At 38.6% G+C, this 20929-nt stretch overlaps 1 protein-coding gene across 1 annotated transcript in view; it reads left to right on the top strand.

Moving 5' to 3' along the window:
- Positions 1-20929, top strand: part of LOC135686558 (C-Jun-amino-terminal kinase-interacting protein 4) — a 32650-nt gene that overhangs the window by 7341 nt on the left and 4380 nt on the right. Inside the window, exons 7-22 of the mRNA XM_065202812.2 lie at positions 1030-1086; positions 1298-1393; positions 2229-2283; positions 7993-8123; positions 8268-8330; positions 10053-10214; positions 10643-10710; positions 11817-11935; positions 12175-12595; positions 13248-13386; positions 14381-14461; positions 15420-15487; positions 15868-16016; positions 16410-16581; positions 18888-19099; positions 19502-19715. Of these exons, the coding sequence (XP_065058884.1) occupies positions 1030-1086; positions 1298-1393; positions 2229-2283; positions 7993-8123; positions 8268-8330; positions 10053-10214; positions 10643-10710; positions 11817-11935; positions 12175-12595; positions 13248-13386; positions 14381-14461; positions 15420-15487; positions 15868-16016; positions 16410-16581; positions 18888-19099; positions 19502-19715 (2207 nt within the window). The remainder of the gene's footprint in view (positions 1-1029; positions 1087-1297; positions 1394-2228; positions 2284-7992; positions 8124-8267; positions 8331-10052; positions 10215-10642; positions 10711-11816; positions 11936-12174; positions 12596-13247; positions 13387-14380; positions 14462-15419; positions 15488-15867; positions 16017-16409; positions 16582-18887; positions 19100-19501; positions 19716-20929) is intronic.

The raw sequence follows: 20929 nt of genomic DNA, 5'->3' as shown, positions 1-20929 counted from the left end.
AGCAAATACACATAACTAGAACGGTAAGTTGTAAAACTTGGAAAGCTTTCCGTTACATGGCAACGAATAATGAGTTTCATAAAATGCTGGCACGGATCCATGAGAGATCAGGCAATTTATATTTTTAGATCTGATGAGCGTTAACCAATTTTAATTGTGATGTAGTTTTGTTTGTATATCATAACTTTTCTCTTTACTGAATGGATATCGTGTGTAGATAAGATTAAATGAAATGAAATTTCAAACACAGTAACTGTAGCTGTGGGACTATCAAGTTTGTTTAAATGCTATAGTTTTTCAGAACACGTTTTCAAAGTTAAGCGCTTGCCCCGCTTAGCCGCACTAATATTTTTCTTGTCAAGAAGATTTACCCTGGATAGTATACCTCTTGTTTTTAGACTTTACCAGAATCATTGTTTATTAGCTTCAGTCTTAAATGTGTAAAAGAATTCCATCTGTCGCTTCTTTCCATTGTTTGAAACAAATTTGATTAGAACAAATTCTAATTAAGTTCATTGAAACTTTTAAAGCAACAGAACAGCTGGTCAAGACATTTTTTAAAAGTAAAATGCGATCAAATTGTTTTATTTTCCGAAAAATCTCATGACGGTGTTAACGCCCATCTCTAGCATCTCAAATCATAAAGCAATGTAGGCTTTTTAAAGATGGAGTAAAATTCATTTCTATGAAAAGATACAATTTATACATTGTTTGAGAAAAATACAGAGATAGTTCAGGAACTGATGAACTTTCGATGTGATCGTTTTCCCAATTCCCAATATTCGAAAGTGTTATTTTAGCAAAAAGGATCCCTAACACCAAAGGATTTCACCCTCACAACAATTGCTGATCATGTTATCACAATTGCTGATCATGTAATCGTAATCACAAAGAAATTGCTGATCATGTTATCACTTTTGCTGGATATGTGATACATCAACACATGCTGAGTTAGGTGTGGCATAAAACCAGAGGTAGCCCAAAGTGAACTTCCATTTTGATATTGTAATTGATACTCGTTTTTTACAGAACAAAACTGCAAACTCAAAAGAATGATTTGCTGCAAAAGGTTGAAGAAATATCAAGGTAAAATTTCCGTTTGTAACTACTTTTACCATTTTACCCAAGTGACGCTTCTTTTGTAATTTGATTAACCATTGTCAGCTAGCCGAAAGGTTGCTGTAGTATTTTGAGTTCGTTTATCAAGATTCGAATCATTTTTAACATAGGATTATCTGTTTTTTTATTGATCTATAATACCTTTTAACCTCTGATTCTGAATATGTTTTTCAATTAGGGAAAAAGAGATTTTGGAAGATCACGTATCAGACCTGGCCGCTTCAAAGTCAAAAGTGAAAAAAAGATGCATAGAACTGGAACAGGAATTAAAAAAGTATCTGTTTTAGTGTTATTTTCAAAATTTATTTGTATTATTTGCTAATTGGTTTGCTTGTTTTTTGCCTGAATTATATTATGTCGAAAGAAAATAATGAAATGAAGAATGTATTCTCCATTTACCACAATAATGGCGGATTTTTACCGAATTTCGTTGATGATTTCAAGGACAGCTGAAATAGTTTTAAGTAAAATCATTAATATGATATACTCTTTGGCCTAGAAAGGTCTTTCGTGAGGGTATCTTGCAAATGAATTAATATCGAATATAAGGGCGTAGGAGGTTTTGGTAAAGTTGCAATTTTTAAACAGAATGCAGGCGTAATTCAGCAAACATTGAATAAGCATCATTGACAAGTTTTCATTCCCATTGTGTTCCTTTCGTAAAAACCAACTGTCCATTGCTATCATATATCCAATGCTATCATTTATAAAGGAAGCATGGACAAATTTTCAGCTTTTTGCAGCATATCAGTACTTAGTTGAACTTTAAAAAGCAATAAATCAGAGACTTTGTTAATATATTAATGTGTTCAATACTTGGTTCAAAAAAGTGATTGAAGGCTGCCCAGCTTTATACCTGTCTTACCGGCGCGAAAAAGTATTTCAAGGCTCTTTCCAATGAAGCAGGCTCAGCTAAATCCGTACGCTGTATAATCCTTGCAAAACATCGACTTTGGTTTACGCACTCTTCTTAAAGTGTGTGTATCCATTTAGCTAAGACCACGCAACCCCACAAGACACAGTGAATGAAGATTACAGAATTTTCTCGTTGTATCGAAGGACCAGCTTAGGTGAACTTATCGAATGATTCTTGAAATTTCTTTTTCTAGATTGAAACACGAATTGGATAAAGCCTCATTTTCTGTAACAGCTAGGAATGGAGAGGTGGGTTTTCAGTTTTTTTAAACAATTATTCTTTTGATGTCTTGTTGTGCATCTTGTTTTTGTTATGCATTGGCTACCTCCCTGATCCTGAAAAATATCTTTGATTTTGTACGTGGTGCAGTTTCCACAGGGTTCAGAATGAGCGTACGGGTCTACGATCACACCCAGATATAAAGCGATCGTACGTGAAAATCACAGCAACCACTGAGAAAAGAAAACGGCAATTGCATTTAATGACAGAAACCTCTAAAAACCCATCTGGCTATAAATTGGTAGTTAGTCGAGAGTTAGAAGGTATCGTGAATTTTTTTCTCGAAAATCTTTACTCGTTTTCCAGATATAGACGCGCAAAGTTGAAGATCACCGTAAAAATACGACAAAAGTTTTTTCGGAAAAAGTACTTTATGACGTGTGAGGGGACCATTGTTTCAACATTCGGCGTTATTGTTATACGTTCGTTATGAAATTTGCACGGCTCGGTAAAGGTTCGGTAGAGGCTTTTCGTGTCGGCGTATCGGATGTCGTTGTATTTTTTTTCTTCATTGTGATTGATGAAATTTTTTCATTGTGATCAGATTTTTCAAATGATCTATCTGCTAATGCCTCGTTTATCTCCAAAAGAAGTCTACTTGGCGTGTATCTTTTAAATTTTATCTCCCTTCAAGATTGATCCTCTAAGAGGTTCAATCCACTATTGACAAAGCTGTTAAACAATAAAATCACTTCTTCAAGGAATGGAAAAAATCTCAGTCTTCCCAGTCTAGAGCTTCCTATGTCCTTGCTTGCCACTTATGCATCAACCACCGAACTAGTTCTCCCTCCTCTGATCCAAGACGAAGGGTGGCTCCCAAAACAGTGAGTCCTCTTTCCCTCCATTGATCTAAATCACAATTTTTGTTTTATCGCTGCATCGGCCAAGGCCAACCTCTCTGCATCAGTCTTCTCATCAAATTCCAACCTTGATAGGTACAAATAGGGCTTTCAGGTACACTTGTAGTGATAACATCTAAGCTTTTGTTTTGTTCCCGCTGTGTTTTTCATGCTACGCTTCGCTGCTTGTATATACCGCTGTGTTTATTTAGAAATAGATAGTTGGTTCGAAATAAGATAATAACACGACGTACGTCTCTTACTATCGACTTCGCTCTTCAATAATTCGTCCTTCGAGACTGTTACGTTATTAACAACACAGGTTGTTAAATTGGTGACCACTTTGTTTATTTCTACGTCTACAATTCGACATGAATACAGACGCCAACACGCCACCGTCAGCCAGCACTACTGCAACTGCAGCCATCGCCACGACTTCAGAACCAGCACCAGTTGCTTCGGTAAGTGTCAAACTTCCACCTTTTTGGCCTAACGATCCCCTTGTTTGGTTTGCTCAAGTAGAGGCCCAGTTTTTCACAAGAAATATAACTTCACAGGCTACAAAGTTTGCTTATGTAATCTCCGCTCTCCAGCCTGAAGTCGCACAGGAGGTACGCTACATTTTGATCCACCCCCCTCAAGCAACGCAGTACGATATACTCAAGGCCGAACTCATACAGCGTACTTCCGCATCTGAACAAAAGCGGCTTCACCAACTGCTGACTGCAGAAGAACTGGGTGACCGGAAGCCCTCTCAATTACTGCGCCATATGCGACAACTGCTTGGAGACAATACACTAGAAAACAACATTTTACAACAGTTGTTTTTGGGAAGGTTACCAACCAATGTCAGGCTGATTTTAGCCTCCACTGCTGACTCCCTTCCTGTTGAGCAGGTTGCTTTATTAGCAGACAAAATTTTAGAGGTTGCGACCCCTCTTGGCATCTCCTCTTTAACACCTACCGTGTCAGCGCCGGCCCCCACGCCTGTTACACCGCCTATCGCATCTGAAGTTCATGCTCTCAGATCTCAAGTAGAGGAACTGACTTTTCTCCAAAAAGTCCAAGCCCTCATAAGCCACACACAGCCAACCCATAATTTCCCAGGGCGTAGCCGAAGCCGCTCTATCAGCCGTAATCGCCGCACCAGCCCAGCACCCTCAAGCTCTACCTACTGCTGGTACCATCAACGTTATGGTCGACTTGCTCGCAATTGCACTCCACCATGCAACTTTTCAAGCTTCACCTCAAACCAGGGAAACGACGCCACCAGCAACTAAGGGCGACTAGTTCTGCTGGTCCTGCTCCTTCCAGTCGCCTCTTTTATATTACCGACCGTATCACTGGTACACGCTTCTTGGTAGATACAGGTGCTGATGTAAGCGTTTTACCTCCTTCTTCTACTGACAGACAAACTTCTCAAAACATTTCTTTACAGGCTGTGAATAAGTCGCCAATTCGTACTTTCGGAGAAAAGTCTTTAACGATAGACCTCGGACTTTGCCGCACGTACAGGTGGATTTTTATTATTGCTGAAATACCGTTTCCTATTCTTGGCGCTGATTTCCTTGCTCATTTTGGCCTTAAAGTTGATGTTAAAAATCGGAAACTCATTGACACTACAACAAATTTGACCATTCAAGGTATTTTGTCCGCCGACAGCTCACCTCATCCTATGCTGGCAACCCCTGATACTACTTCGCCATACCAAGCCTTACTTCAAAAGTATCCTGACATTGCCCGTCCTTCATACAATGAATCAAAAGTAAAGCATACCGTCACCCATCACATCACAACTTCAGGCCCTCCTGTATTTGCTCGTCCCCGTCGTCTTGCTTCTGAACGTTTGACCATTGCCAAGGCTGAATTTGATCACATGTTACAACTTGGCATCATTCGACCGTCAAAAAGCAGTTGGTCTTCTCCGTTGCATATGGTTCCTAAGGCTACTCAAGGCGACTGGAGACCTTGCGGTGATTATCGTGGCTTGAACAATGCTACAGTTCCCGATCGCTACCCCATCCCACACATCCAAGATTTCTCTTCGTCTCTGCATGGAAAAACCATTTTCTCAAAAATTGATCTCGTGCGTGCCTATCATCAGATTCCAGTCGAGCCTAGTGACATTCCTAAGACTGCTATAACAACCCCCTTTGGACTATTTGAATTCGTTCGCATGCCATTCGGATTGCGTAATGCAGCACAGACCTTCCAGCGCTTCATGCACCAAGTACTTCGTGGTTTGGATTTCGTTTTTGCTTACATTGATGATTTACTTATCGCAAGCAATTCTGAAGCAGAACATTTGTTGCATCTTGAAATTTTATTCTCTCGTCTTTCCGATCATGGTATTGTCATTCATCCTACCAAATGCATTTTTGGCCAATCTCATATTGACTTCCTAGGACATCATGTTTCACCACAAGGAATCTTACCGCTTTCCACAAGAGTTCAAGCAATCGAAGATTTTCCTCCTCCTACTTCGCTCAACAAGCTTCGCGAGTTCCTGGGATTGATCAACTTCTACCGTCGTTTTGTGCCTTGCTGTGCTCAATTAATACAGCCTCTCACCGACCTTCTCTCTGCCAAGTCTACCAAAGAACCGTTCCAACTAACTGTGGATTCGTTATCTGCATTCTCAGAGATCAAAACAGCACTTTCCTGGGCTACTCTTCTTGTTCACCCATCACCAGTAGCACCATGCAGTGTAGTTGTTGATGCTTCGAATGTGGCTGTAGGAGCAGTGCTTCAACAATTCCTCAACGGTGCCTGGCAACCTATTTCTTTCTTTTCAAAGCGCCTGCAACCAGCCGAAACGAAGTACAGCACATTTGGACGAGAACTACTCTCCGTCTACTTAGCTATCAAGCACTTTCGGTACTTTTTGGAAGGACGCGCATTTCATGTTATGACAGACCACAAGCCATTGCTCCATGCACTGTCTTCTTCGTCTGATCGATATTCGCCACGGGAAATTCGCCATCTTGATTTTATCTCTCAATTCACCTCTGACATACGACACGTAAAAGGCCATCAGAATGTGGTTGCTGATGCTCTTTCTCGCATTGAGCTCAATTCCTTGCTCAATATTCCAAGCCTTGACTTTGTCACACTGTCTGCAGCTCAACAGCAAGATTCTGAATTCCACCAGGTACAGTCAAACACCTCTCTTAATCTGAAAGAGTTTCCTTTACCGGCAGATTCTGGAACCATCATTTGTGACATATCAACCGGCACTCCTCGCCCATATGTTCTTGTCTGTTATCGCCGCCTTGTGTTTAATCACCTCCACTCACTTGCGCATCCCGGTATTCGTGCAACACAGCGACTTATCAGACAACATTACATCTGGCCTAGTATCAACAAAGACATCCGCAATTGGACTCGGTCCTGTATCCCATGCCAACAGGCTAAAGTCACCCGTCACACGTTTTCCCCCATTGGAACTTTTCCATCTACTGACACACGTTTCGATCACATACACATAGACCTTGTTGGCCCTCTACCACCATCAAACGGTTGTAGATACCTTCTTACTTGCATCGACCGCTACACTCGTTGGCCAGAGGCGATTCCAATTTCAGATGCTACCGCAGAAACCGTCGCTCAAGCTTTTGTTTCACGTTGGATTGCAGCTTTCGGTGTTCCTTCAACGATAACAACTGATAGAGGAGCTCAGTTTGAATCAGCTCTCTTCCGTTCCCTCGCTGATTTACTTGGAATCAAACGTATTCATACTACTTCTTACCACCCTTGTGCCAATGGCATGGTTGAGCGTTTCCATCGACAGCTTAAAGCTTCAATCAAAGCTCAACCGGATTCCACAAGATGGATCGACCTTCTTCCACTCATTCTCCTCGGACTACGGACAACGATTAAAACTGACCTCGGTTGTTCACCTGCCCAACTTGTTTATGGTTCCACACTTCGTCTTCCAGGTCAATTCATATTTCCGACATTTGATGTCACAGCCCTTGATCCCTCTGTTTTCGTTGATCGTCTACAAAGTTTTATGCAACAACTAAAACCAACTCCTCCCCGTTCTCAAGAAGCTTACACATACATCCCCGCTAATCTTCCATCTTGTACGCACGTTTTTGTTCGCCATGATGCTGTTCGAAAGCCGTTTCAACCTCCCTACGACGGTCCTTTTAAGGTTCTCAAGCGCTCTGACAAACATTTCCTCGTAGATGTCAATGGAAAACAAAAAACAATAAGCATAGATCGTCTTAAAGTTGCTTATACCGATGCAGATAACCAACGTTCAACTGCCAAAAACACATCATTCCCATCAAACCATGCTTCAGCGAGGGCCAAGCCGGTAGAGAACCAAGTACCTGGTACTTCTTGGACACGTTCAGGGAGACAAGTTCATTTTCCCGACAGATATGGACATGCCTGAATATTCTTATATACGTTTAATTAACTTTTATCCCAAATGCTTTTCTCGAGCTTGCATTCTAGGGGGGAGGTACTGTAGTGATAACATCTAAGCTTTTGTTTTGTTCCCGCTGTGTTTTTCATGCTACGCTTCGCTGCTTGTATATACCGCTATGTTTATTTAGAAATAGATAGTTGGTTCGAAATAAGATAATAACACGACGTACGTCTCTTACTATCGACTTCGCTCTTCAATAATTCGTCCTTCGAGACTGTTACGTTATTAACAACACAGGTTGTTAAACACTGTTACCCCTACGGCACCTTTTCTAACATTCCCGTACATGAATCGTAGCACCTGGAATACCAAGCAACGGTACTGCTGGGGTCAACTTTTTAGATATAGAACCTCAGAGGACAGACTAATAGCTGATAATTCTAAAAGCACCTTCATTTCAGGACCGGGTATCTTCTGCTAATAGGAAGAGATTTACTCGAGTTGAAATGGCGAGGGTTTTGATGGAAAGAAATCAATACAAAGAGCGTCTGATGGAGCTGCAGGAGGCTGTCAGGTGGACAGAAATGATTAGGTATACGAGGGAGCTTTTAATTGCATTTTTACGTTTTCTGTAGATAATTTTTCTTGTGAGAGTAGCAAAGAATGATGATGTTTGACAAGGTTTTAAGCTTAAGTACTGCTGAAATCAATAAATTTTTGTTTTGATTGACAACAGAGCTTCAAAAGAAAACCATCTTGCCGCTTTGCAGCAGAAAAAAAGGTCTTCAGTTTGGAAATTGTAAGTTTTGTTTTCAAAATTTGCTTGTTTATTTTCCCATTTTCTACTCTATGCTCAACCTTTCAGTAAGTATTTTGAAAACTATTTGTAAAAAAGGCTACATGGTACACAACAATGTTGATCTATTTGCTATTGCTAAATGCTAATGAAATAATTGTTTAGAATATTGATAAAAGATTACGTTCCAATGCTATGTTTATAGGTTACTTGCTTATTGTTAAGGACAAAATCATGATGTTAGGAAGGTACAGAGTCTAGCCAGAACCGCGTCCCTTCTCTTTTCTGTCCGTTTACTTCAAATACTTATTTCAAGACATAAATTGAACAATGCCATTATTTTTTATTAAAATCTTTCCAGACTGCTTTCATTGGCACTTTAACAGATTATTTTTGTTACTTCAGGAGGACTTCACTTTCCACATCTTCTCAGCTTTTTAGGGAGGACTTCACTTTCCACATCTTCTCAGCTTCTTAAGTAGGACTTCACTTTCCACATCTTCTCAGCTTCCTAAGGAGGACTTCACTTTCCACATCTTCTCAGCTTCTTAAAGAGGACTTCACTTTCCACATCTTCTCAGCTTCTTAAGGAGGACTTCACTTTCCACATCTTCTCAGCTTCTTAAAGAGGACTTCACTTTCCACATCTTCTCAGCTTCCTAAGGAGGACTTCACTTTCCACATCTTCTCAGCTTCTTAAGTAGGACTTCACTTTCCACATCTTCTCAGCTTCCTAAGGAGGACTTCACTTTCCACATCTTCTCAGCTTCTTAAAGAGGACTTCACTTTCCACATCTTCTCAGCTTTTTAAGGAGGACTTCACTTTCCACATCTTCTCAGCTTCTTAAGTAGGACTTCACTTTCCACATCTTCTCAGCTTCCTAAGGAGGACTTCACTTTCCACATCTTCTCAGCTTCCTAAGGAGGACTTCACTTTCCACATCTTCTCAGCTTCTTAAGGAGGACTTCACTTTCCACATCTTCTCAGCTTCCTAAGGAGGACTTCACTTTCCACATCTTCTCAGCTTCTTAAAGAGGACTTCACTTTCCACATCTTCTCAGCTTCTTAAGGAGGACTTCACTTTCCACATCTTCTCAGCTTCTTAAAGAGGACTTCACTTTCCACATCTTCTCAGCTTCTTAAGGAGGACTTCACTTTCCACATCTTCTCAGCTTCTTAAGGAGAACTTCACTTTCCACATCTTCTCAGCTTCTTAAGGAGGACTTCACTTTCCACATCTTCTCAACTTCTTAAGGAGGACTTCACTTTCCACATCTTCTCAGCTTCTTAAGGAGGACTTCACTTTCCACATCTTCTCAGCTTCTTAAGGAGAACTTCACTTTCCACAACTTCTCAGCTTCCTAAGGAGGACTTCACTTTCCACATCTTCTCAGCTTCCTAAGGAGGACTTCACTTTCCACATCTTCTCAGCTTCTTTTACTTGTCATTGTCAGTTTATATGGAATATCTCAAATTTTGAACTGGGAATAGTTTGTGCTTAAAATCGTTTTGACTAACTAGCATGTCAAGACGCTGGTTCTAGATAATAAGAAATCGATTTTGCCATTGATACTTTTTGGTGCACCTCTCTTTCTACAGGTCTACTTTGGATCGCCCTCAACAAAACCAGATTGCTATGGTCAACTTTTAGCGCTGAACTTTTATCTCAGCGTATGCAAATTTTTCTTGTAGAGCTAAACTTTTATGGCGGTTTCTGTTTTCAGCTTTAATAACCTCTTTGCTGGTTCTACTGGTGGACCCCCAACTCCGCAGACACGAGGTGATAGCAGCCAAATAAATGTATGGAGTACACAAGGTCAAAGTCCGCTGTCCCAACATCGGCGAAGTATCTCAGTGTTGGGAGTAGGTTCCCCTTACGTTGAATGGTAAGCAATAATACTGGGCGGGCTACTTGCAAGTTGTACAATTTTCTTCAAATGATAACCAGCTATAGCAAGATACACAAATCTGGGTTCCCTACATGTTCTTTTCTTTTTTTTTTCTTGCTTCTTCCTCTTTCAAAATTCATAGTACTCGAAATTCCACTGGATATAGACATTTTTTAGAAAACTTTTTCAATTTTAATGTTTAATAGGTGCATGTTTATCAGCTTTAACAATGTACATTGTAGATTTGTTTCTCCAGTTTGTAAATTTGTAGGTTTTCTTTGCGCGTCAGTCACTTTCTTGTTATGTTTTACATTTGTTATGGACCTTCTTACCAATTGTAAGGCCTTTACTGTATGGCATTGCTATAACCTAGCTTGAATGTTCTCAGTCTTAAAGCTACATGTTTTTTTCAAACTCGTTTTTAGCATAACAGAAAAGCAAAGAAAAGAAAGAAAAGAGCGCTACAAACACGTGAAAGAGCATATCAACACCGGTATGGCTACCCAGTTTTGCAGAGTATTTGTTCGTCTTCACATTATTCGAAAGTTTAGCAAATGAAGCTTAAGCAGTTTTTGACCAGATGAAGAAATGGTCCCCGTAGAGAAATTTAGAAAACAAATTGAACTAGATCAAAGTCGGTGTTCTCTGTTCATTAATATTTGAAAAACAAGCAGTAGATAGGCGTTCAGCTTGTTTTCTAATCTTCCAAGACTCATTTTGGAGAAAATCAGCATGTTGCTTGGTTAATTGAAAAAGATGAGGTTTTTACAAGCATTGGTTTCAGTGAAATGTGCAAATATTTACCAGAAGTTATGTACTTTTTTTAATTGCCATTGTTTATTTAATAATAAATTGATACAGGATACCTTCTATTACCCTGTTTTGATTCAGTAATCGGTAAGCCAGTACCTCTTACAGGTGTTCATTTTCGCCAACCACTTCCTGACATGCTCCGATCTTATAATTACTTAAAGGAATTTAACTGCTTTTCGATTTACGTATCTGAATTTTCCACAGAACAACTTTAAGTAGAAAAAACCATCCTTATTGATCAAAATACCAATTGCGTTTGGATTTTGATTACAAAAATCTTTGATAAATTGTATCAACTATGTCTATTTACTGAACAGAAAGTTAAAAGTTGCTACCTTTCGCTTTTGTAGCGAGTTTCGAAACAAAATATGAAGTTAAATTGGAATCTTTATTCTAAGGCGAAGTTATTGTCTTTTTCTTGACGAATTTCGCTGAAATCAGAAATCTTTCAACATAAGTATTTAGCCAAAACTTTCCTGCAAACTTAAAAAATTGTTCCATTCATAACCAGTATCATTTTTGCAAAGCTTTCACTGTGAAAACTTTTATCATTAGCTGCAAAATTCCATTATTATTCTATCTTTTGGCCTAATCTTCCTATCTCTAAAACTAAACAAAGGTCCTTTATTATTCCTTTCCATACATAAAACAAACAAATCTTCTAATTCTGAAAGATGACGTCTTGGTTACCCGATTCATTGCTTGCTTAATCACCAAAAAAGTTCACTTAACTTGCGTGTTTGTTTTGGCAAAAATTCTGTCTAATTTTAACTCTTCGTCTTCTAGAGGGTCGCAAGCAAGCTTACGGTTGGAGCCTGCCAGCTAACTTCTCAAAAGATCAGGAGATTGTTACGGTTCCCATTCCTGTCTACTGTAGACCGCTCAATACAGACCCAGCTATGAAAGTAATTAATTTTTGTGCTACTTCCTATTTCTGTAACAGAGTTCTAACTAGCCTTGAATCATGGTATTTTTTCAACACCTTGGCTAGACAACGGATTACGTAAATGTTTTTGAAATCCACATGTTCGTTGGAATTTACGTAAATGTTCATTGGAATCCGCAAAGCCAGTTTTCCTTGCTTCAATTGGTATTCATTTCTCCTTGTTTTAACATTTTGCTGGAAAAATTGATTTTTTTGCAGATATGGTGTTGTGCTGGAATATCTACATATGGTGGAAGAAAAAGTGACGGCTCCTTTGTTGGTCTCAAGGCTGATGTTCAAGAGCCTTCCCCATCTACTGTATGGATTGGAACAAGTACACATTCGTGCAGTAAGGTGACCATCCTAGATGCTAATACACCCTCCAATGCCATTGATCAGTTTATCGTCTGCTCCTCGCATTTGCTATGCATGGCCGCAGTCCCTGGTGTTTCTAATACGGATCTTGGCTTTGAAGAAAACCACTCAGATAAACCTCACCGAAAGTATTCCGAAAATATCCAAGGCTCACGTCCACCTATCGGGGCCAGAAGTTATAGCTATGGTTCCGGGACAGAAATGCGTTCGTCACTGCCAAGGCGAAAAGCTGGCAGTCAAGATGTCAACTTTGTAGGCACATCAGGTACATTAAGCTAACACAGATTCATGTATATTTACGTGCTCTTGAGTTATAATAAAATACATTCATAAACAGCAGTATGTTTTTTTCTGCATAACAACTTTTCTTGATTTCTAACTTACGAAATTTATTAAGTTTGAAATGTTGTTCTTGGTTTTTAATTAATCTTGCTGAAGTACAAATTGTACATTTCAATATAACGCAATCAATTATAAGAAAGAAAGCAGGCTCACATATTTGTCAAATTCGGAAAAAGTCAAAGCTGAATAATATCTTTAGCAGCTGTTGATAATGTCTACTAGATCAAAAGCTCTTGTTCGATCTTCAGAAGTTTTAGAGGAGAAACAGTTCAATAAAATTTAATCTAAGAAGATTCTAATTGACAGTTTTCCCAATATCAAAGATTTGCCAGATAAAGCCTGAGACATTGTATAAAAGTAATTCATCCAAATGTAACATTATTCGTATATTGTGACGGGCGCCAACTTGAACCCTACCCAGTTCTATAAGCTATCTCCCAAATGTTGCATGCTCCGATTAGGATTCCCTTGTCTTTTGAGGTGAGCGAGTGTTTTTTTGAATGACTTTTTTACTATAACATTTTTGAATAACGCAGCATCAGAAGCATAGACAAATTTTACCTTTTCTTCTTTAGATGGCAATGAAGCAACTGGCATTTTAACTGGTGTTCAAGCTGAAGAAGAGATCTTTCCGGAAGAGGATAGCATAGATGAAGGAGTTTCAAAAGTCACGAGTGCGTTGCCCACCATGTGGCTGGGCGCCCAGTCTGGAAAGTATGTTATTAACATCCCAGTTTGACAGAACTTATGTCACATTTCAAGTAGCAATCTTCATGGTTTCATAATTTCCCAGATACCAACTGCATGTCCGGATTAAAGGTATTGCCGTCTCTTAGGGATATCAAGAAGACGCAGATTTTAGATACCTTGCTTGCAGTTAATTGTAGCATTTCTCTCTCACCTCTTCAATGAAGAATTTCAGGGCATAAATCTCTATCTTGCAAGTAGTTTCAGATTTATGACAGAATTTGCATGTGACTAGAAAAAGAGACTTGAAAGTACATTTTTGCTGTGGAGTCAAGAAACTGTGACATGCTTTTCCGTATACAAATCTTTGAAACGTTGTATTGACATATAACTAATTACACTTCTTTCTACACTTGTTACTTTACTACACTACTTGAACAATACTGTATCTTCCCTGCGGCAGCCATACCGCGTGTAGCACTACAAAGTTCCAATTATGCACACTACAATAAACGCGTAACTGCTAAAAGAAAAAAACAGAAGGTCATAAACTTATGTATATTTCCTAAAGGTGACACGAAGGTCGAGTGTCTTGTATCGGAGTTGGAAATTCTTTCATCGAATGTATCTTTATAAAGGTCTTTGGGGAGGTCTTTATCGCAAAACGATGTTATTCACATAAAGACTTTGTCTGTAACAGTAATGTATCCAGATAGTCGTAATCACGCAAATGACTCCTGCGAGAAAATCTTTTCGTGTTACTTGAGGGAAAGCTCAAAGCACCATAAAGTATTCCGTATTCTCAAAACCCTCGCCACAAACAAAACCCTTGTAGTGCACATCAGGTTTCTGGTATCCACTGCTCATCAGGATGAAGAGTTATGCTCGAAACGTCTTTCTTATGTTTCATTCTTCTACAAAGTCGTGTTTCTACTGTATTAATTTTTGCTCATTACCTGACGTGCATCACGTTCAACTCCATTCATTACTTGTGTTTAACTTTGTGAATCGCTTCTTTCAGGATTTACGTCCATTCATCGATTGTGAACTGGAAAAAGTGCTTGCAGTCTGGAAAACTTAGAGACTCTGTTCTGAGCATTGTGTACGTGACTTATAGATTGAATTACAAAATGGTTGGATTATTTGTACAAGAAGTGTTAACATTTAAGTTTCTGAATGTACCAAAATTTAAATGCATGAGCAACTAGCAAACCTTTCATTTGCTAAATTCCAAAACTTTCTATGACTGTTAGTTTGTTGGAATACTTTTATTTAGAATCAACGGGTAATATCCAATTTTTGAGAGTGGTTAAATGTTTCCATCATAAACACATATTTCTAAGGCTTTTGTCTGTCGTCTACGTAACCTTAAAGAACAAAATAAAGAACCTGTAAATGCGCAAAGCCAGTCAATCTTTTTTTCAAATTGGTTTGTTATGGCCTGTGAAAAAGCTAAGTTTTTAGTAAATCTACCGCAGTATTAATGTTTGTTCTTGCTAGCCCGTGACTAGACCACTTTATGAAAAATAACTTCGTAAGTAATTGAATTGACTTTATTTACTTATTTTTATCGAAACCGTATAACCAAAAGTGAGATACATTTAATAAAATGTTTAATGCATGTTGACCTTACTGCAAAGTGCTTCTGCTTGTGTCATTCGCAACCCAAGTCAGCATAACTTGTTGATCAAAACAGTTTGTGAATTTTTCGAAAATGCTCATAGGGGCACAAAGATTACTAAAAATCATTTAAAAGTTGCATGAATTGCAAAAAGGATATGCCCACAAGCACGGAATCGCCGTAGCACAGAAAAGCTACTTTGACTATCAGTAATAAGGCAATAATCGTCCGTTTTGGAAAAATCTTAGTTGAATACGTAAACACAACTACATTCTATTGTATGTAGCTGTGCTACTGCCAATCATTAGCCCAATAAATTTGAGCAAATAAGTTCTGCCTACTTTGATATATTGTTTGGTATCAGTGCACTGATAATCGCATCTTTTGGCAAATAGTTTCAAATTTTTTGTAACCTTTTCTGTTTCATTATCCCTTCAAGTGAGGTTCGCGGACGTGTAATGGTAGCTCTTGCAGATGGAACTGTTGCGATATTTCATAGAAAGCCAGGTTAGCTTTACCATGAGTTATTTCGATGTTGAAATGGCTAACTTTTGTTTTTTAAACCTTTTATGTTGAACAACCAATCCAGACCAGTATAGCAGAAAGATGTTTATTTACAGTTAGCAAGATCCCATTTTTTGCAGGTTAACAGGAATTTCACCAATTACGTTGTTAGAATCGAGTCTGGCAGGCCTATTTCGAGCATTTGTTATGACGGTTGCACGATTAGCACCAATTGCTTAACTAGAAAATCATGCTTCTCTGTAGCCTTGTCAAAATTTATGACTTCAATTAATTTATAAATATCACGATATGAATATCAAGCTTGCAAATGAGCACTGAATTTTTGTCTTTGACCTTATTACATTTTTTACTCTCTTTTAAAGATGGAAGATGGGACTTAAGCAATTATCACTTGCTGGACCTTGGGAGGCCGCATCATTCGATTCGCTGCATGACAGTCGTGCATGAAACTGTATGGTGTGGATACCGCAATAAAGTGCAGATTATCAACCCTAAAACCATGTCAATTGAAGTAAGCGTTTCAATAATGATTTCTTTTTGTTGCAGGACGACAAATTTCCTATGCACAGAGCAACATTGAAAGAAGTTTTTTAAGTTTTTGTCAGATTTTTAGTTTCTTTTGTTATATTGATGAAGTAACCCGGCATCTTTAGATTATCACCATTTAGAAAATTTATGTTTCCTAGTCACTATAACTTTGATTTGATCATTGTTTTAATTTTTTCTGAATTCTGCTGCTTTCAAAGTTTCACAGTCTTTTCTCTCACATGCAAACCCTATCTTTGATAAAATTCGGAAGAAATGTCTATATGGGAATCGTCAAATCGTGTCGATTCTTATTCACTCCTTGTTTTAAGGCCATTGCAATTTTCCATTTTATCGAAAATAACATATTTTCAACTAGCAAAGCTTTGATGCTCATCCACGCCGTGAAAGTCAAGTGAGACAGCTAGCCTGCGTAGGGGATGGTGTATGGGTGTCCATCAGACTAGATAGCACGCTCAGGCTGTATAATGCAAGGACTTACCACCATTTACAAGATGTCGACATTGAGCCATACGTGAGCAAAATGCTCGGTAAGATTTTGCCCTTTTTGCAAGTTTAGAACCAATCTAAATGACCAGCCTTAGTTGATTTTGTTGCTATGTTAGATTTAAAACTTTGCAACAGAAACTTTTGCTAGCCTACTTCCATCTGAATGCCATCGCCCTTTGTTAGAAAATTCTTGTTCACATCTTTTTCTCAGGTAGCTTTAGATCCGCCGCTCTATTACGGCGGTCGTAAAAGGAGCACTGACAGTTTTTGTGTGAAAATATCACCCTGGCATTGTTGTGCCAAATCATTCAGAAATTTGAAGACCATTTCTTGTGACTCGTTTTGAACATATATCTGAATGATTTTCTAGCCCAAACTTCGAACTAGGGACCAACTAGGGGCATAACAGCGGCTGTTGGTGACAATTCTAGCAGCACGATTCTGAAGTTTTGCAGCTGATCGATTCCAGTTTACCCTGGACTACCCCAGATAGAGCAACATTAACGAAAACAGGGTTCCACAATACCTAAGTATAGAGTTTCCAAAGCATTCCTTGACAAAATTTTCTGCACGCTTCAGATAACCTAAAGTTGTTGAGACTTTAGTAGAAACGGCAATCAATTTGCACACCAAGGTACTTTCAGAACATCATTCCCATTTTTAACAATATTTTGCTTTTGCTTAGTCGAAACGAGCATGGAATGAGTTTTGATAACATTCAAAGATAGTTTGTTTCGTTGCAACCAGATGTCAAAGTTTTTGAGATCATTTTTAATAGGGTAATTTTGCAGAGTAGTGTCATCACACTGGTAGCAAAGGCTGGTGTCATCAGCATACATAGAGACATTGAAATCATTGGACACAAGTGCATATCATTAGTATAGATTAGAAAGAGTAAGGGGCAAAAGTATGTCCCTTGCGGCACAACGACATCAATATTCTCAATCCCAGAATCAACACAATTAACCCTACAGAACATTTTGTATTTTTTTAGCATAGGATGTGTAAAGATCAACAGTATCAAGAGCCTTTTTCAGGTCAATGAATAATAATCCCACAAGCTTACCAAGATTCAAGCCATTGAATCAGTTGTCAGTGTCTTTTTGTAGAAATGTTACCGTGGACTGGACTCGCCGAAAACCTGACTGATCATTTGAAAACAGACCATTTAGGTCCATACATTGGTACAGTTAGTTGGTTATGAGTTTCTCAAAGAGCCTTGAGATGGCTGTTAAGATTGCAGGCCCCAAAGCTCTTTGAACTGTAACAAATGCATCCCTGATCTGTCCAGATGGCCAAGAGCTTTTTCCAGCTTATTGAAGGAGTCAACAAAGTCACTGGGTTGTACCAAACTACAACTAGAAAGGGCTGGAATTCCCAAGTCATTAAACTGCCTGTGACATGATTTTTTTTATTCTCTTAATTAAAGCGTTGCACTGCTCTTATAGTAGATCTGAACTTTTTTTTTAAATAAAAGCGTTTTGATATTGAAATTAAGCAAAATAGTGCGGCCTAGCCAAGTCGCTTTATCATCATTCGCCGTTCTCTTGTGACTACATGGGAGGAACTCGTTATTGTAACAATGTAAGCGCTACCTTAAAAAATCTCATCCTCGCTGCCACTACTTTCTCTGGAAATATCGCTCATTTTGGACCTGTTAGATTTCCCTCATTGACTACGATACAAAAACTCGAAGGAGGAGGCGATCAGGTCCCTCCCGTGACGACACCGTCTACTCATTCTGAAAACCAAGATGGCAAATTTTGGCGTAGAAGATCGCCAATAACTCCTTCATTTCTCACGAAACGTAAAAACTAACCTCAGAAATGAAAATAACAGGCCTTTTTACATCAGAATAGATATATAAACCTAAAAGTACGAAAATCATGTCACAGGCACTTTAAGAAAGAACTTAATCTTATCAAGGTGCCTGCTGATATTAAGGGTTGAAATTGCCATATCCTTTTTGGAAGCTAGATTTTATTGATACCCAGTTGAGCCTTTGTTTGGCAAATGAAAATGGAAATGAATGAAATAATCACCTTGTAAAAATAATTTGGAACATGATACAAAATGTTACGAAGTAGCAACCGGCATTTTTGCGAAGGTCCTTTAAAAAAAGCTTTTAGAAAGATCGTTTCCTACGGTTTTAAAAGGTTTTTAGGGAAAAGCATTACGCCGAACCTTTCCTGTTTACTATGAAATATGTAGATTTATTAATTAATTCTAGAATGCTAAAATGTCGTGCTAAAATGCTCTCAAAATTTCACCGAATTCAGATGTATAACGTTTTATAATTGTCTTTATTAGGCTCCCCGATAATCCAGATTAATATTCTTTTTGAAAGGGACTGGCAGTGGCTATTCGTATGTACGTATCACGGCCCTCTTACTGAGCAGGGACCGACTGTGGGTTGGTACTGGCAACGGGGTCATTCTTTCCATTCCTCTTGTGGCAGCAAGAGGCGCCTCCGCAGGAAGTAGCTCCAATGAAGGCAGCACTTCGCAGGCTGTTTCGCCGTCAAAGAATGTTATGGGATTTATGCCCTACTGCTCAATGGTTTGTCTTGCAAGATCACAATTCTTTTATTTTCTGGCATTTTATTGACTTCTTTTAGAATGCCTTTGTTATTTGTTTTTATCGATGAATATGCTCGTTTCTGCCTCCTCAATAATAACTTGATAAAGAAAAGAAGCACTAGGCAAAGATGTGAACAAGCAAAAAAATCGTCGAGAGGTTAAATTTTGCGACCGAATTTTGTGACATGAGATAGGGTCCTTTCACAATGGGATACAACAAAATCCGTTTCCTCTTCATACTAAAACGTGTATTTCTGTCTAAACGGCATTGTGAACTTTGCAGAACACTGGTTGGCAGTAATCTCCACTTGATTTTTAATGTATTTATTAAAAATGCATTAGAACTATTCTGTTTATGATATTAAGTAATTCATTTTTCCAGATTCACGCTCAGCTATCGTTTCATGGTCATCGAGATTCTGTTAAGTTTTTTGTTTCCGTAAATTGTGCTAAAAATGGTATTGCCGGTGACAAAGCACATGTGTTGAGCAAATCGACAAACTCAAGCTCGACTGGAAAATCATCAACAGATGGAGTTGAAAAGTCTGTGGTTGAAAAGTCTGTCAAGCCAACGCTAATCATTAGTGGAGGAGAAGGTGAGAATTGCGTTTTCTTCAACGATTAAAAGTAGCACTGATGTCTGATAAGTCAAAGACCGAGATACAATTTTTTGTTTGGGAAGGGGGAGGGGGGCATCCTTGATAAATAAGTGTAACAACAGCCATATCTTGCAAATTAAAAGGATTTCACTTCTGTTACTCTAGTCCCCCCCCCCCAACCGGTAGATCGGTCCTTGTGATTAGTCCAAAGAAAAGTTGTTGTCCTATTTAATCTCGTGCCTGCAATACGGCTTGTGGCTGGGGGGCATAAAAAAGAAGTATCAAAAAACTACATTTTTAAAATGTTTATAAATCTCTGAGATGAGTAAAGTGGCCGTAATCATGAGTGCTTTCAGTAGTAATGGAAAAATGTTGAAGAAACCTGTTGTGTGAAAAAACAAAAAAGTGCCACGAACATAGCCTGCGCCCCAGTACACAGATGCTGCCAAATTTATAAATGTAGCAGCATTGTGGACTGAGGCACAGGCTACAAGAACAGCAATAGCGCAAATAGTGCTTGAGAGGATTGTCAAAAAAGTAAAAGAAAGCGGCTATTACGCTGTCATGATTGATGAAACATCTGATTTTAGTCAGCAAGAACAAGTGTCAGTTTATCAGTTTTGCACTGAATGGTGTCAGAAAGGATTTTTTTGTTGGATTTTACAAACTCAGTCTTCAACAGTTGTACAAATTGTTTAAAGAAGCTTTTGTAATGGATAAAGTCTAAATTGCGAGAATTCTGTGCGCAATTTAGAGACAATGACCAAGGAATTTTGTGTGCTTTTGGCAATAGCGTAAAGGAGGCACCTGGGGCCCTAAGAAAAAATCTGCTTAGGAACCTCTACTTACAGACTTTAAAAAGATGCAGTCTAAAGGTGTAGAGCACGTCAAACACAATAGCAAAATGTAAAAATGAGAATTTTTCTCGTTAACTAGAGGGATCTGAGTTATAGAGCTTCAGTGGAAGAGTTTTAGAAGATTTGGAGAGTTATTTGAACTTGAGCAAAGTTTAAAAAATATGTGCATTAAAGCATCTTGGGCCCCTTTTGTTCGGGGGGCCTTAGTTATCAAACTAAGGTGTCCTAAACTGTCTTGCGCCACTGCATTAAGGAATACAAGCGTGAATGCTAGCCTTTCAACAGAAATCATCAGAAAGGTTTGCTTCTTCTTCCAAATAGATTTTGCAAATCAAATAGATCAAGCAAAAAATG

The sequence above is a fragment of the Rhopilema esculentum genome, chromosome 6 (assembly GCF_057945365.1).
Source record: "Rhopilema esculentum isolate cy_ngs chromosome 6, ASM5794536v1, whole genome shotgun sequence".
Lineage (NCBI taxonomy): Eukaryota > Metazoa > Cnidaria > Scyphozoa > Rhizostomeae > Rhizostomatidae > Rhopilema > Rhopilema esculentum.
The sequence above is the reverse complement of the archived record's forward strand: the minus strand, read 5'-3'. Positions and strand labels throughout refer to the sequence as shown.